Raw genomic sequence first — 19,002 nt, forward strand, 5'->3', positions numbered from 1 at the left:
TCATAAAAAACAGAGAGCAAAAAATAACTGGCATATTATTTGTAAAGTTTGCTACAAAGATAGGGCTATGGCACAGGGACTTAGCCTGAACAAGGCTCTGGGTAATAAACATTAATATGCCACTGCTGGCTTCACATACCTCTGTCTCTTCTATCAGCTGACATTCTGCCCTGCAGCAGGGAAATTTAGTTTACACACGCTGTATCTTCTGGGTGGAAAATGAAGAGCAAGACTTTGCACTGCAGCAGCAGCACCAGAACAAACCAAGTCTGGAGCAGGTGCAGTAGGACTCAGGCGGATCATCTCTAGGACAGCAGTCTGACAGCAAGTGCCTGCAGCTGCTGCTTCCAGGGCTTGCCCAGAGCTACCTGGAGATGCCTGGCATCCTGTAGCTGCCAGCAGTCAGAGCTTGAGCTGTCTTCATGGGAACTGCAGTTGAAATAACTCTATCAATTGTGATTTACACCGCTCATTATTTTTAGGGCCAAGCTGGGAGCTGAGATTTTTTTAGATTCGAAAGATGTACAAAGCAAGACTTGCTCAGAACTAATTACAGGCAAGAGATGTGGAGTGGTGAGTTGGGTTGGGTTTTTTGCTTGTTTGTTTGGTTTTTTCGGGGGGTTTTGGTGGTGTTTTCGGTGTTGAGGTTTTTGGGTGGTTTTTTGATTTTGTTTGGGGTTTTTTTGGTTTGGGTTTGTTTTTTGTTTTGGTTTTGGTTTGGTTTTTTTTGCTCCAGCCACCATATAAATAAGCTCCTAGCACAGAAAATTTCAGGCCTGGACCAGCCCCATACACACTGACATTTTTGTTCTCATTTCTGCATGCTCAGGCACTATAGGAAGCAAATGACTAGGCCTGTATTTATTTAGAAAGCCAGACAGATGATGTTTAAAATAAACCTAGACTTGACTTCAAAGATATCTAGCTCTTGCGATGTTCTTCTTCAAATGATAACAGCTCTGCTCATGTTCAGTGCTCACAAAGTATACAACAATTATCACTGCCACTTCACTGTTTCTTCTGAATATACAGCCTAAAATAGATCTTGGGAAAAAACCCCAACAATGAAAATGGCACTGATTCTTCACATTTCCTTTAACTTAGACAAGCAGTTTTCTTCCTTTGAGGTTATAAAAGCAAACAGAACTAGCAAAGTATTTGGAGCTCTACAGATGATACCAGGACTCCTAATGGTTACAGATTATAATACTGTTGGTATCATCACCTCCTCAGCAACATCAGAGAAAAGAAATACTTTAATTGTCATGCTACATCTGAAACTCCTGCTTGTGCCAGCATGCTGTGCTCTGCATTTCAGGATTTTAGCACTATGTTTTAAAGACAACGATAGCATGGTGAAATATTTGAGATTTATTTGTGGTATGCTGCTGTTGAAAGGTGTAATAGCAGTTCAGCTTGCATACTAAAGACACCTGGTGTTGAATATGCTAGAGGCACTTGCAATCGGTATAAAAATATACTACTTTTATTATTGTAGTACTCAAAATTGCTGATAAAGATAAGATTCTAGATGCATTTTTGTTATTTAGTCTTCTTTTTCAGATTTTTTAAAGCTAATCCGTAAACTTTGTCACTGATTAGACTTTTTTCTTTTTTTTTAACCAAGCACTATTTATAACAGCATAGCATGAAAAAGGAAATTACATACATTTTCAGTGATTCTTCTATCCAACATCCATCCAGCATTCATCCACCTACAAACTAAACTCAACATCAGTACCTGGGAGCTCTAGTATATGGTTTTAGCATACATACATTTCATATTTATACAATACGGGAAACACCACAGGACATCAAAACCCCTGGAGACAGTAGCATGCACCAGGTACTATCCTATTTTTAAAATAAGAAAATATTTCCTCTTGAAAGTTTAAGCAGCTTGCCAAACTGCAGGGGTTTTTCACATTGCAAGCACAAAAACCATTAGGACTAACTATGCAGATTTCATTGACAAAGCTAAATCTACAAAGTTAACAGTCAGTTAATGAGTTCTTTATAACAGAGAATTTCTCTACCAATTCAGCATTTCCAACATACTTTCAACATGAAATAAAAATGCTTTCAAATAGTCGCATCAGTAGCATGCTGTTATATTTATTGAAATTAGTCAGGTTCACAAAGTAGTTTCATGAAACTATACTATGTTCTTTTTCCTTTTTGGACTAGGAGCTACAAGACTGATAGCAACAAAGTCCTGAAAAAAGTGTTAACATTTGTAGAAACTAAGAATTTATCTTCTGCAAAAGCAAACATTTCAAAATTTACTGTTAACCACATCATCAGCTAGACCAAACATATACTGTAAAACTCGTTCTTGAATTCATTCCAGCAGGGTCTATTCTATAAACATCTACAGCCCTTTCTTGCACTTCTGCTTATTGTAAGTTTGCACAGAAGTGGTAAAATGAAATACACGGTGGATATACACATTAACTACTGAGATGTTATTGCACATCGGAAAGGTTTACTGCTACTTTGTAAACATGCTTACCTGAGTGCCATAAAATGCTGACATAATGAGTCAGATCTACTGTGGTGCACTGCAATCAGCGCTGTGCACTTGAAATGCAAAAGTCAGTCCTTGATACAAAAGTTATTTACACAATCTCTAAGAGACATTTTTGTATATGGCATACTTCAGATTTTGTGTTATTTTGGAATTAGGTAAATATACCCCAAATTATCAGTAACAGGACAAATTACCCAGAAGAGACTATGCACACACACTGTATTTCATACTTGAGCACAAAGGCTTTGTCTCAAGAAACCCTTGAGCTACAGTCACTGAAAATCTGGAAGACAGACCTGGGAAGAATTGTATGTGGTCACCCAGTTCTGGTATCCCACCCTTGGGAGCTACTACTGCTCAGCGTCAAAGTACTGGGATACAGAGATTTCCTGGGTATCATTTAACTCTTGTGTGACCAAATTCTTATGCTCTTACATTAAATCCTAAGGAATCAGCCAAACATGAGTGGAATTTAAAATAACCTTTTCTCCCCCTCCAAAAGTAAAATTAACTTCCTCCTTTTATGACTGGCTGAACTACAAATGCCTGAGGTTTTACTTGATATATGTACTTTGGGATGAAAATTAAAAGTATCAACATTAATACAACACTAATTTTAGATATTTACTAAAAAACAGGTGGCATTTTCTGGTGTAGCATGAAATAATAGAAAGGAAGATTTCTGTCAACTGTTTCTTCCTCAGTTCCACAGAAAATAATCACCTTTTCTAGCTCAGTGGATCATGTAAGACACTATTACTACATCAGCCAATCAGCTCAGTTTCCTAATAGTTGTCAGTCCAAGAGAATTTAGAGTAAGATGCTTGGAAGCACAGTGAAAAAAAAAAAAAAAAAAAAAAAAAAAAAAAAGCCAACTTATCTTTATAGATAAGTTCTTCCTTAACACTTAGCATGTCATGAATGTCATGAGTCTCAAATACAGGCTCAGGCATGTTACTTCCTATACTCTTGGGGTCCTGTGAGGGCAGCAGTCCCTGAGGGTAACAGCATATCACAAAGGTCCTTTAAAATTCTAAATTTTTGCATGAAAATCTTATTATACATCCACATGTTCTTGATTCATGAGAAGGATTAAGTACGTGCTGATCAATTCACGTTTTTTGTACCAGCAATTACTCAGTGTCTCTTATTCCCGTCTTACCAAGGACAAATACTTTTCACCAGGAGCGTGGTTAAGCATTGGAACAGGCTGCTGAGAGAGGCTGCCGACTCTCCATCCTTGGAGATATTTGAAATTAAACAGGGCATGACACTCAGCTGATGAAAAGTTGAAGCTGGGCTGCTGTGAGTAGGAGCTGAACCAAGTAGAAAACCTTTCTTGCCCAAATGACTAGGAGTTCCTAGTTCCAGTTCCTCCTAATTCTTCTTTTTTCCTCCAGAAGTAAGCAACAGATTCAAAGTGGGGGAAATATTACTTCTATACCTCATTGTCACAGTGTTTCTAATATTTCTTCCTCTCTTATGCTTTCTACAATACTTCTGTTCTTTTTAGTTTTTCCTGAAGTAACAATTCAAAAGTCTAAATACCTACTGTTTTCCTACTGCTACAGGGAAACACAGGTGCTCACCAACTATTTCTGCGCTGGTATATTCTATTCCAGAAACTATACACTGGTTTAATCCCATTTTGCCATTTTCACTGAAGGGTTGCATAATTATGTGTTTAATGACTACTTCTTTGCACAACAGTAGGACATGTTAGCCTCTTAACAGGAGGCATCAGCCTGCCAACACACCACAAATACAGATCATTGCTCCTGCAAACTGAAACGCAGTATAAGTTGGAGCTTTGACTTTCAGAAAAGGATCAGCTGTCCTGCAGCTGCCAACTTAAGTACCTTAAGAAAATATGACTTAACCACCTCTGTCATCCCAGAGACAGAAGTATATTAAGTTGCATTCATTTTCCTCTAAGTCAACATTCCTTTTCCCGTTTTTAAAAAAGGATTTTCAAAGATCACTCTGCTTTGAAAACATAATCTACAGCATCCGTAATATATACCAATGTACAGGTGCTATCAGTAGTGAATTAAATCTCCAAAGAACCTTTCCAAGAGATAACAAAACCAAGGTCATTAATAGAGTTTTTCACCTAACAAATACTTCATGTCTCAAGACAGTATTTATTTACGAAGGTTTGTTATGGACTAACACACTGCCTATTTAGTCTTCAATTATCACATGAGGTGGAGGAAAAAACTCTTATTTCTATATGAGCTTAAACTGAAATTGACTTTGAATCTCTTAACTGTCAACAAATTCTTCCTTGAAAAGGCTGGCTTTGCAGAGACTATAAAGAAGGTGTCATCCTTTGACACTTGTGTTCTATATTCATCCAGCAGGCCTGGAAGAGAAGTGTGCCGAACGCTGGGCAGGATGGCGGAGGGCTCAGCTGTCACCCTGCCTGCCTCCCTCGCTTGCTTTGCAGGCAAAGACAGTGCTGAAGGTGTCAAAGGTTCTCTATTTAAAGTCGCTGACAAGCAAAGGAAGAACACTGGGAGAATATGTTAGCAGCCACTATGAACTCGTCTCTAGTAACAAGTCATCCTGACACCTACTTCTGGATGTTAGAAACAAGAGACCTGATTCTATTGAAATTAAAGGGAAAAAAACCCAAAAAACACAACACCCCAAACAACCAAACCCCCATACACTATACCACTATCAGATTTAAAAGTTCAAGATTTACTCTGGGAAAATCCAGTGTTAACACATAGAGCAAAGCCCTGCTTTCTGTCAGAGTGACAAACCAGAAAGCCACATACGATTATGTTAATCTCCCACTTCAAATCTCCCTTGCCCAACTGCATACCACTGCTTTCTGTGTTTCGTTTAAAAGTCATAGAGTTTACTAACCACTTAATGAAGCTGCATTCCTTAAATCCCTGACAGATTATGTGAACTTGTTTGGTTTAGAAACATAAATTTGCCATTCCCCTACCCCCTGCCCCATTGACATCTTAGTCAAAAGCCGGTGTGCTCGGGGCTGCGGGCAATGAAACACACCTCTCGTCCAAGCAACTGCCTCCATCGAGCAGCAGGAAACAGGAAGGCAAAGAAATGCACAGAGAAAGGAAGGAGCACGGCTCGACTTTCCAAAAAAGAAAAGTTATTTCCAGCCAAGCTTATCTCTTTCAGTCCCTTATTTAGTTTTAATTGGAAAGAAGGAAGTGAAGAATATGCAAATGCTTTGAAAGATCTTTGTAAGAGTCCTGGGTAATCGTCTGCATCAAAGATGACAATTTGCTGCATGGCTGATTTCATTTGAAAGGCTTTTCTGATTCTGTGTGTCCCAGTGGCCAGCTGAAACTTTGAAAATGGATCAGGACAAAGTAGCCCAGAGGAGCACAGGAAAGGTGCATCAACAGTATCCAACTTGCAGACAGGATGAGGTTGGTGTTCCTCCTCTTAAGTTTGAAAGGATATCCTGCTTAGATCCTGCATCCAGGATTATAGTAGGCCATGCATTTTCTAGCTGGTGGCAGAAGGGGGGAAGCAGATGCGGACTTAATGTCAGTTGTGCCAGCTGGCCTGTAATAGCAGCAGGCAAAAACCAGAGCACAAACGGCCCCAGATTCCATTTACCTGACCAAGGACCCAGCTGAGCGATTCTGATGAAAGTCTCAGCACAAGCACCACAAGCTGTCGGCAACGTTCTCAAATAAGCATTAGCAAACCCAGGCACAATTTAGCGTGCACACAATGAGCTTCCAAGTTTGAAACGATGCAGCTGACGGGTGTTTAAGGACTAACCTCCTCCTCTGTGTTTCAAGGCTCAAGATTTATGGCATTTTGTTCCATGAGCACTAAAGAAAAAAAACCTCTAACTTTTAGAGCTCATTCCCATGTTTTCTATTAAGTCCATATATCAGTAAGTGTCATTCACCAATACAAGGTCCTATTAGTCATGCTTCCAAAGAAAATGTCATTATTGCTGCTTCTTAAGCTACTGGATGATAGAAATCAGACCACAGATTTTGTTTTATCAAGTCTGAAGTATTTGCCAGTCCTGCTGATTAGGATATAATTCAACAATATTTTACACAACTCTGACACATTTTAGTTATTGTGCCTAGTTAAAAGTCTGAAAATTGCTATTAAATGAAAGAGAAAGAATGTTATTATTAAATCAGTGGTGTAACCTTTGTGAGTTGCTTTTCATCTCCTCACAGTCATTACAATGAGAAATCTTAAATGAAAACCAGAATAGGCAATACAACTAAGTCATGTAACAAGTAACAGTGATCCACGTAGGTTATTCTCCCAAATGCCTAGTCAGTGGTCTCAGCTAATGTGGTTGAAATGTGTAATTCAGAGCTACAAATAGTATGTTTATACATCTGGACATGTCCAGTGCACCTTGGAAACAGCTGTGTGGGGGAAAAAAATAGCCAGCAGTATATCTGATTTCAGCTAAACAAGGTTGCAAACTGAATTATCTATTTCCTCTCACAGAACTGGAAGATACAGCACTGCAAGGCTCCCAGTAATCATTTTAAATGTAATTAAATCTAATTAGGATTAGATTTTAATGCTAATCTGGGAATACTACATTTGCATTGGTTATTCAGTGCATTGATTCACCCACCTATATGCTAGAACACTTAAAATGGGAATTAAGGATCAGCTACCATACATTATGACTTAACATCTCCATCAATATTACAGGCTAGATCTTAAAATATGCAACCTCTGATACAAAAAACACCTATGCATATGATTAATTCTGAGCAGAGTCTTGCTCTGTGAAGCTCAACACAACAAGATTATGTTCTCCATTGAAAAATCATGTTTATGTGGGACTCAAGTATTAATTCCTATGGTAGAGAAGTTATTTACTTCATATAACATACTTATCCCCAGATGCTTCAAATTACATTACATCTATTCCATAAATAACCTCCAAAATGGATACATTTATTTCTTGCTTAAACCCCAGGTTAAGATACAAGTCATATTCCCCATCTTTAGTTCTCATCATCTGCTCCCCACACAAATCTAAACATCCCATATGAATTTTCAAAGCCATTTTTCACCATTCATATCAAGGGTCAATTGTTTCAGTAGATTTGGGGTTTTTTTTTCAAGCAGTGAGTGACTGTTTGTAGATATTTTCGGCAAGACACGTCTAGCTAGCTTGGCCTCCCTACTATTCCCTTTGCTGCCTTTGGAAACCCAGAGCTGCTTTTTTCTCATCATCTCATCCAATGTCTTGGAGGTTCATTTTCTCCTGAAGATGTTTTTCCTCAGACACATCTTTTCCCAAGACTGACCACCTGCTGGGCATATTTTACATCATCAGCCCAGTCACCCATCTAACAACTATGTCCAAGCTTGTACACTCGGAAGAAGCATCAATTAAGTAAAAGGATTGTAAGTGCTCAGCTGCACCACACCAGATGTGTCATTTTATCATCATCATCATCCTCCTCCAGAACTTTCAAATGTAACATCTCAAATCTTCCTCTCTCATATCCTATGGGGATCCACTTTCAAAAAAATACTCTGTACACGACATGGGCAAAATGAAGGGGGAAATGGCACCATATACCATTTTTCTCTCTCAGGAGAGGAATGTCAAAGAATTGCATAACACAGAGACCCATTAAATTAATGTATGTCTACCAGCACTAATTACAGGCACACTCTTTGAAACTGTGAAGACTCTTTCTTCAGGCAGCACTACAGTGACTTCTTCAACTACTGATTGTTTTTGTCAGGTTAATTTTTATCAAGAAACAAAACCTCTACTTAAAAATAAACAAAATCAGACTCAAAATGAGTAAACATATTTCATATTACATTTGGAGAACCACAAAGATTTTTATAAACTTTTGATGTCAGAACACACATCTACTGAAGGCTTCTCAGCAGTGACACAAAAAACTAGCAGAACTTCCTATCAGCTTCCCAAAACCTGTTTGCTCAGCTGGCAGTGGCCATCCAGGAGAAGGAGGAACTCCACAGCATTTCACAGGCCACAGGATTTGGCACATGATCTTCCTGAAAGGCTAAGACAAGAATGATCCCACTACTCAGATAAAACAAAGATTCAGGTGACAGCAAGGCACTGCAGCACCTGCCCCTCCTCCAGTTGACCGGTATTTCTGCTCAACACTTTCCTGGGCTAACTTCTGTCCTATTTTTCATCTGTGAAGAGATTTCTCAGCCAAATGGCATAATTAACTAATCTGTTGTGTCCTGAAATATCAGTTTGAAAAAAGAAATACACACATGCTCAGACAGATGTATGTCACAGGCAGAAGGGTGAACTTCCAGCCTGTCCACAGCCCAGTGCCAGTAAAGGTCCTCTGGAAACAATGGGAGTTGTGTGTGTCAGAGCCACACAGTTTGCAGTTTGCAGTTCTCTGTCAAGGTTATGTCAATCCACTTTACTATGTTTGATACAAGCAGTAAAACAACAGAGGTGTTTAGAGGATTTACTTATGATTTTAACTTCTTATCTGAATCATCCAGGGATTTCTTGAAAATGATGACTAGATGCTGAAGGATAGAGGTTACCTAGGGTTCTCTATTGGAACTTTCCATCTCACAGTAGAGTTTAGTGAAGATTCCAGTAGCAAATCCCAAGATTTTAGTTGAACACAAGGAGACTTATTTTTATACATCACACAGACTCTACTTTATAAGATGCCAGTTTGCATATAGGCAGTGAAAAGCTCTTTGGCTAAATACAGACATTGGAATAAAGTGTCAGTTAATAGCAATTTCATCCCACAAGTTTTTTCCCATACAACCTAATGAAGAAAGATTATTTAAAGATTAGAGCACTGAAAAGGAAGAAAAAAGTGAAAAAGGAGAAAAGAAAAAGAACGACAAAGAAATCACAGTGTTATACAGAACTAAAACATCCAATTATGCTTTGATCCTGGTTTGAATTTTAAATGTTACTGTCATCATTATTTTCTATCACACAACTTCTTTCAGTGATAACTCGATATCTATGATATATGCCAAATGTACGGAAAAACAAAGCATGTTATAGGTAGAAGTAGTAGCTTATTTTGCAGACATAACAAAGCCCATCTCTCGAACATTATTGAGAAGCCTGTCAACAAAGAAAATCAAGCACCAAGTGGAAATGAGGCACAATGCTAAATTCTCTCAATCAGCATTTTCCTACTTGCCAGGAACACCTCTCCTGAGTGAGCTGACAAGGTGCAAGCTAATTTACAGATCCAGGAGGACTCAGCTATATCCAGGTAGCAGTGCTCTCACATTAATTAAGAGGAGACTCAAAAGTAAGTTCACTCAGAAATGGCAGTGAAGGGGAAAAAACCCAAGAAAATGTTGACTGATACGAAGAGCAAACGACAAAGCACTATCACTCAAATTAGTGTTGTTTCCAGATTAGAGATTTCAGAAATGTTATATCAAGCACACAGAAAAGGTTACCTTGCCTGGACCATAGAGCTGCCTAAGCTTTCTAGATGCTACAAACACTTTCTGACTGAACTCACAAGACAACACTCAAGGTATTCAAGATGCTACTTAGAGCCTATAGAATTTATCATGTATATTGTGTCTTAATTTTACTTGTCATTTCTGCTGTTTAAAAATGACAGAGTACAGAAAAGAATCAGTCAGCATTTCACATCTCCTGCCTCTCTTCCACACTCTCCCAGAGTGGGGTGCAATGCTCTGCTCCAGGCTTGAATTGAGGCAGGCAAATGTTCAGAGGATGAGGGCATCCCCATGGGTCTCACAGGCTGAAGAACTCTCTTCCTACCTACATGTGGGACTTCCTCCTGTAATTCTTCCTGTGTTCTATGGCATACGCTGTCTAACAGCCTGGTATTATTTAGTGTTTTCTAAAGCAGATGTCCAAACTGTATTTTCTAATTAACTACTTTTTTTTCCTAATGAACCACTTTTTCTACTTACTACCTCGTAATGTGATTCTCAGTCACAGAACAATTCTCAAGAACCTGTGCAGTTACCACACAGGTTAAACTAATATTTTACAGGATAAAAAAGAAAGTAATGCGATGAAAGTTAACTGAAGCTCCCCTTACATGCTTTCAGAGAAGAATCATGATTAAATATTTAAAATAATACCAGTACCTCATTTTAAATTTAATAACAAAGTAAATACTATCTTAATATTGCTTTTTCTTTGAAATATATTTATTTACTCTAGCTAGCTACAAGAAGGACTGATTTTCTTGCTCTCTCACCACTTTCCACAGGTGATCAAGGATGTTTGTCATGTTGTAACATTTACCCACAACAGCAGGGTGTACCTCAGCAGTGTGCTCCTTTCAGATCACTTACGCCTGCTGCAGAGATAACTCCTTTAAAAAGAATTCAGTGTTTGGTAAGTCAGGTCTTTCACTGACCCGTTCTCTATGGGTTCTCAGAGCACACAGCCTTAGATCCTGTCTTTCTTGAGAGAGGCATGCTCTTTCTCAATCTCAAACTGATTCATCTCTTTCACATCATGCCTTCATCATACCAATAGTCTTAATAGTAAAGCAAAAAACCCACATTCATTTAGTAACACATAAGCTTTGGGTAAAGTATTAAAAGAGAAAATTAAAACCCCAAATGTTTTGTGTTGTCAAAAGATATGTGCATGACTTAGACATCACCAAAGATTGTTTCAAAACCAAGCAGTCTGTGGCTTAAAATTACTTTTTCCTTTGCCTTTCCTTTCCTTTGTCCTTCCAGCCATCTCCTTCTCTTCCATTCTGAGCTGCTTCCCTTTTATGAAACCACCCATAGGCTCAAAAGTTGAGAGATCAGCCTATATACATTGTGTATGGATTTGCATAGTAAAATATGGCCTCAGCAAGAATTTACAATATAACAACTAATTACAAAAAGAAACTTCTCTTCATAATTCATTCTACATTTGATTGCAAAGTACCTACCTGAACATGTCTCCTAAGCCTTTCAGCATTCCCTTCTTTGCCTTAATTTTATCCTTCTCTTTATCTCGATCTTTCTTCTTTTCCTTTCCAGTTTTTTTTCTGTCACCTTTATCTTGGCTTCCATTCATGTGTCTCTCTAATGAGTGGGATGGCTGATCACTTGCTGTGGATACAGATTCTCTACCAGATCTTGAGCTCTCCTCTGTATCTTCCTCCACTGAAAGCACATATTAAGAAACATCAGGGACATAAGAACAAATGAAAAGCACAGACTTTTTGGTATATTCCATAATGTTTTTTAAGCAGGATATATGCAAAACCACAATAAACTCTTCTTTTTATTTTAATCAGTATCTGCTCACATCATTTTTCAAGAGTGCTCATTAGAAGTATTAAACTCATAAAAGCAAAGAATTCACCTTTGCAGACCATTCTGCAAAACAAAATTTGCACTTTATGGGTAATCTGGATAATGTATGGATTAATAAAGAGGATTAGCAAAGTGATGTTAATTGGCCCATTTTGTTTCATTATCTAAATCAGTTGAGGAGAGATTTAGAAATATCTGCAAGAATTAACAACAGCAGTGCAGCATGCGTTGTCCATAAATTCTTAGTAATATTCTCATAAAAATATGAAAGTCACTAGGGAGTGTTAACCCCCAACACAAGCCATAATAGACTTTTTCTTCTTCTGCAAGTAAAATAATAGGTTTTTTATGCTCCTTCATTTTCTGGAGCCATTCAGAACACATCATGCACTATGATTGTTATTTTTGGTGTTATCCTTGGTTGAGGTGGGGCAGCCTGGGAGGTTCAGGTGGGGAGATTTCATCCAGTGGAACAAGTAAAATCATTTAAGCGCAGATAACATGCTTCTTGTCTGTTTCTAATCCAAGACCAGGAGTCCCAAAGCACACCCAAGGTTAGATTTAACAGTTTGAAAGAAAAGTTTGAAAGAAAAATTACTAACAAAAAAAATCCACTGAAAACTTGAAAACTGCTTCAGCAGTTTAGTAAGAAAGAAATTAAATGCTTCAAGCTGCTGGGTCAGAATACTGCACTACATGGCTCATGAAGCTGTGACTTTCCATGAGCTCTAACATTTTATATCATCACGTTTAAGTAGGGCTCCAACCATCTCCCAGATTTCCAAGAGACTGCACAAAGCAGCAATTAGGACCACAGATGCACACTTAGTATTGCCTCCTGTAGTTCTAGTGAATACAAAGGCTCCAAACAACTTTTGGCAGTAGAATTTGAAAAATACAGTCTTGCTTTATATATATATACAGTCTATGAAAAAGAAAAAGATTTCTATACTCAGTAAGATTTTGAAATGGTCACGGCTTATAGAAGGAAAAAAACCCCTGGTTTTTAGTTTCACCTGTCTACTACTTCTTAATATTATTCTGCTAATATCGCTCAAGATCTCAGCAACTCTTCTATAGCCAACAGAAGAGCGTAATTCCTCCAAAATTTCTCATATACAGACTGCTGAAGAATATAAACTTCTTTTCTTAGCCATCATTCATCTTCACCTTACAAGTAAATCATTGAACAAGTAAATCATTGAACCTGAAAAGTCTACAAATCACCGACTGAAAGCCATCCAATATCATTTCTCTCTCTCAGAAACTTGCTTGCAAAATACTCTTTATTCCTTAATGTTCCAATCCCTAGAAATAACCAATAGACTTTGTACTTATTCATCAATATCAAGTTTTCTATAAATATTCTCCAGCGCTGGATGATCACATAGACATATTTCAAGAAAAATTTACCATGTCAGATACATCTCAACATTAATAACTGTTTTTGAATCCTAACTAGTACTCTGAAATACAAACCACCAGAGTGGCCAGTCCTTGGCATTTAATTCAGGACTGCTATGAGTAAGGCAGATGATACAGCTTCTCAACTCTAGAAACAGTTTTAATCATGTTATTGTATTTTAGGAAACTAATAGGTCCTATACATGCCTCTGTACTAGCTGTTCTTGTAATTTTTTTAGTCTCAGCATTTCTTAATCAGTATCTGGAGTGATATTTAGTTATTATTAAAAGAATTGTGGAAAAACACTTTGGAATAGAAATGTTAATTTTTTACATGTTAATTTATAGCTACAATCTGTTCTAACTAGACATTTAAAAGACTGTACTTGCAAATGAATATAATTAGTAAAAAAAAAGAAGAATTAAATTTCTGACAAATTTTGAAGTCAACTGTTTACTTGGAACTTCACCGCTAGAATTTTAGAGATTAATCCATTTTGACTTATGTTTGTTCATACTCATGTAACAATACCTTCAATAAATCATAAATATGTATTGTTTACTGTGCTGAGTTGTGGAACAACTTGTCATAACATTGTGTCGTGCTTTAGGAAGGGTGCTCCGCAGTGTGGTGCTCCTACTCAGACTCTCCAAAACATGTGCCACCCTCCCTCCCCCTCCCTTCCCTTTGCCCCTGCAGCAGGATGGAGGGGACAGATGGAGGCACAAAAGGTAGAGATCAAGGGTTGAGATGAGAACAATTTACTGGAAACAGCAATGAGACGAGAAAACCAACAGTAACAACAACACTACCAATAAGAGAGCGCACGAGGAAAGAATGACTGGCACCCAAGTTCTCACCCCTGACAACACCCGAGTGTTCCCTCCACCACTCTACAGGACCTGGTAGGGACTCCTTCCCCTGTCCCTGGAAAATGATGTGAGGTGGTCTGAAATAACCTCTGGGTCCTGGCCATGTCCCTTCCTGGCCACTGCAAAAGTCAATCCCGTCCTGGCCAGAACCAGGACACACAGCTTTCGCTTACTATTTATTTTGCATGTTCCATGAAGAATGTTGTCTCCTTTCTACATTTGTGTTGCAATTAATATTTGTCTATCATACACAGTTTGCTTGCAATTAACTCAGTAGCTTAGACTAAGGCCTGTGAACTGGGATGCCTGTTGCCCTGGAATAAACACTGGTCTCTCTACTGGACTAAATAGATTTCCAGTTTTCTTAAAAGAACCCGACATGAAGAAGCCTGTTTCACTTTTATGCAGCGCAGTCATCCTGCAATTAACATACACATAATTACTAGTGTTTAGAACAAATGCAAATGCTGCTCAATTAAAATTCAAACCCAGGCTACAAATGAAACTTCTAATTTTTGTTATGTTGCAGTAATGACATTAGGTTACTGCAAAACGCAGGATGTATTTGTTTTGGTGCTGTTACTTCCTTTTTTTCCTGCAACCTCCTACCTCCCCATTCAGGATGCTGAAGCCAAAAAATTAAATTGGAGTATACTTTAAACATCAATTAAACTAAACACTAGTGTCATTTCATGAACCACACTGCGGTATGGAGAACTACACAAACAGGTATTATGAAGCTATTCTCCTAATTAGCCCATAAAATGGAAAAGATGCACATGAGGAATCAAAGCCACTTAATGTGAAACTATTTTGCCACTAAACTTCTAGGCCTCTTATTGTGATATTTAATACAGCCCTAGATTCTAGCAATTAAGATTCAGGAAAAGATTAGAAAGCTTTGTTGATCTCTCCCAATCAAAATGCCTTGTTCTTCTTCATGCCACTAAAGATAAACATTTTGCTTCTAGTCAGCTATTTCAAGTATTAAGGGGGAAAAAAAAAAAAAAAAAAAAAAAAAAAAAAAAAAAAAAAAAAGGCACCACAGGAAAAATTATCCATAAAAGCTGAATGCCCACACCTCTTTCCACAAATGATCCTCCTTACAGCCATTAAAACTCACACACATCTTCTCAACTACTTAAAATGTTACCTCAGAACCAGTCAGTGCTATCTGATTTTAATCCAACATTTAATAATTTAATAGCATAGGACATTTCAAAGAGTCAGCCCCTTTGTCACATATGCTACCCGTACTTCTGTGGCTTTTGCATACGGAATGATGACATGTTAGGAATTCCTCTATACAATACACTGCAGTGCTATTATTTGCTAATCCAAAGCAGGTAACTGTCTGGAAGACAAAGAAACAGTTCTAGCACTGAAACCCACGGGGAAAGGCAAAAAGATTCAAGCAAGACAAATGGATCCAACCTCAAGGGCATCAGCAAATTGACCACCAGCATGTTTGCCTGGGTTTTCTAATGAGAGAAAGCCACATTCTAATTTCAAACAATTATGGAATAATTAAATACAGTTAAAAAAAACCTTAGGCAACGTCGTTATGGCAGCAGTGAGGCATTAATTACGTTAGAACCAGATTGTTAAACTCCTACATATTTGAATGTGCCCAAACTTTGTCCAGCTGAAGACACCATTTGGTAAATTCTCTGGAACCTAAGTCCATACAGAATTTGCACAAAGTGGAGCAGACTGCAGTGCTTTGAGGCTTAATGCAGATATAGACATTTTCAGGAAGACAGGCAACATAAGGCTGGGACAGCTCTCAAGCTCCCATTGTCACCATGAGAAGCAAAAATCCTCAAGGACTGAATCCTGTCCAATCAACTTATATTTGTTTTGCTACTCATCTGCTTCTATGAATCTGGCACTTCAAATTTCTGGAATACTTCTTAGATGTTTCATTAGCCTACGTGGAAGCTATTAGAACACAACAAAATGCAGAGTTCTACGTGTATGGCTTGGTCACACTTTGCTCAGCCATTCTTTACCATGTGGGATCTGACAAGCCTTGCTCTTGCTCTCTCATGACATGAGACAGCTCTTGGTCCACCAGTGCAAGACAACATCCAAACAGAGATGAGGGCAAAGACTCACCCCATGACATGTTAATTACAGCCAGAAGGCTTTGTCTGGTTCCTCTCTGTGCTGGTTTTGGCCGGGGTAGGGTTATTTTTCTTCACAGTGGCTTGGGTTTTGGCTTTGTGCTGAACACAGGGTTAGTAATATAGAAAATTTTTTGTTATTGCTGAGCAAGGCTTACACAGAGCCAAAGCCTCTTCTGCTTTTTGTACAGCCACAGTAGCGAGGGAGTTGAGGAGGTATAGGAGGTTGGGAGGAGACACAGCCAGGACAGGTGACCCCAGATGACCAAAGGGATGTTCCAGACCACATGGAATTATGCTCAGTATAGTAAGTTGCAGGTAGAAGGAGGAAGTCGGAGTGATGGTGTTTGTCTTCCCAAGTAACAGTTACACATGATGGGACCCAGTTCTCCTGGGAATGGCTGAGCACCCATGGGTAGAAGTGAATTAATTCTTTGTTTTGCTTTGCTTGCATGTGTGACTTTTGCTTTCCCTATGGAGCTGACTATATCTCAATCCATGAGTTTTCCAGCTTTTATCCTTCCAATTTTCTCCCCAGTCCCACTGGTGAGCAAGAAGCTGCCTGGGGCTTGGCTGCTGCAGGAGTTAAGCTACAACACCGCTGCTCCCATGTGAAGGATGCAAAGGGCTCCTTGCTATAAATAAATACTTCCTTGTTACTCTCTATGCATTTCATCAACAAGCTCAAAACCCCTTACCAGAATCTCATAAACCTTTACTCACCTTGAAAGTGCTTCACAACAACAGTTTTGCTATATTTTTGATCAAATTAAGTTAAACTATCTTTAACTTCTTGGACAAACCTTGGATATCTGAAGCTTCAAACCAGGATATTGCTATCAGCTCACACCAACAAGGCCTTCTATAAAAACATGGTCTTATGTCCCCAAAGACCACAGGCATGCATTTTGCAAGAATGAGCAGGATCATTACACATTTTCTCAAACCTATTCTTCTACTGGCCAGAAATAGATTGACAGCCAGCAGCACCACACCAGCATTTAGCCTCACTGCTGCGTGAAATTGTTAGGTGCTGGAAAGGCAAAGCAGAATTAATTCCATCTGTAGATACCTTTAAGAAAAGTGACTGGCAAAATGATCTCCCTTGCATCCTCAGAGCACTCTTAAAAAGAGGAAGATTAAAAAAAAAAAGGGCTAGGAGTTTTTAAAAAATAGAAGAGTGGTTAGAGAAATAACTTATAAAAGAATATTAGGGAATGATGCTTATGATATAGAATTCCTGAAACTAAAAAAAATTAAAAAGAGAGTGAAAAATTCCTTTTCAAGCCTTTGTTAAATTCAGGCTAAATACTTTCTACTTCAACCTTCCCATCATCATCTTCATTCATAAACTTCTAACTAGCTTCAGGTTGATTAAAAAAAATCTGCTGGTGTGTGACAAGTTGAAAGTAGTACAACGTGAAGGTTAAAAATTCAATGATTTTAATACAACCTCTGATTGAGGTAATTTACCATTCATACTATTTTCATTCAATACGAGTTGTCATTTTACCAGCCCATTCTTACATAGTTCAATAATGATAAGGTTAGCTTTGAAGTGACTCTTTTACGTTAATGACGTTCTCCACATGTTGGGTCATACTTCAGGTTAAAGAACTGAAAATGTAAATGAATGCCCATTAGGGTGGGTAATAGCTGATCATTAACTTTGTATTTTATTAGATCTGCCAACCTTACTCACTCTAATTAAAGGACAGTGATTTCTTTTTATCCCCCCAACACTACAAATGTACTATTTCAAAGTTAGATGCCTATATTTTTGTAACATAAATTTAGTGGGTTTGCCTTTCTGCCTATTTTTTTTTTCTAGTTTACATTACTATATTAATCAGCCATCATACAGAATATTTTCATAGTAATTTGAGTAAACACAGTCCATACAATCTTATTCTCTTATTTTAGAAAGGAAGAAAAGCTGCAGAGTGTGGCGATGTGTTAAAGCAAATGAAGGGGAAAAGCCTAAATATTGATGAAGTTAGTTCCATTCCTTTAAAATTCTAAAATTACGTTCCACTACTTTAGTCACTTTCTAAAGGAATTAACCTATGCTGTGTAAATAACAGTTTACTTACAAGTTTCCATGCCTTCATCATCATCATCTGCTACAGGTTTATCGTACGATTTGTCTATGGCAGCTCTGAAGCTTTCGTTGCAGCCTCGTCCTCGGATAATCCGTGGGCGCGGGCGGTGGAAAGGAATGTCCCCGTTCAGAGTCACCTCAGCAACGGCTGTCTGCAGACTTTCTAACGAGCTGGATTTCTTCAGACCTAATGAAGGCCCCACATCTCTGGTTGGGGAACCTTAGTGATTTAAAGGGGGGGAAAAAACCGTAATTGGAATTAGTATTGAGAACAGCATGCTCGATTATGCATATCCATCCTGAAAGTCTTTGGGGACACACTTAACATTATTCACATCATCTCTCAGTAATCTGTAGGGAATTCTCCACAGATTTGTTGGTCTCAGAAGCAAATGAGTATGTCAAGTCACAGTCAACGAAACCGACAATGTTAGCAATGTCTGGCTTTTCAAATCACTGAAGAGAGACCAACATCCGTTATTATTATTTTACACAATTTAAATTATAAAGAAATCATGGGGCTTTAAAAACTGAGCTCATACAACCAGCACAGATGCATATCTAACAGCAACTAACAAAACTATTCACTGTTTTTGGTTTGAGGAGAAAATTTCCCCTTTACTAGCAACTGATGAACAGAGAGTAGATTATGGGCATGAATCCTACCGCATTTAATGTAACAG

At 38.2% G+C, this 19,002-nt stretch overlaps 1 protein-coding gene across 1 annotated transcript in view; it reads right to left on the reverse strand.

Moving 5' to 3' along the window:
* PARD3 (par-3 family cell polarity regulator) overlaps positions 1–19,002 on the reverse strand; it is a 444,448-nt gene that overhangs the window by 126,664 nt on the left and 298,782 nt on the right. The window contains 2 exon segments of the mRNA XM_040060657.1: positions 11,446–11,662; positions 18,312–18,539. Coding sequence (XP_039916591.1) covers positions 11,446–11,662; positions 18,312–18,539 — 445 coding nt within the window.

Source organism: Hirundo rustica, chromosome 1 (genome assembly GCF_015227805.2).
Source record: "Hirundo rustica isolate bHirRus1 chromosome 1, bHirRus1.pri.v3, whole genome shotgun sequence".
NCBI lineage: Eukaryota > Metazoa > Chordata > Aves > Passeriformes > Hirundinidae > Hirundo > Hirundo rustica.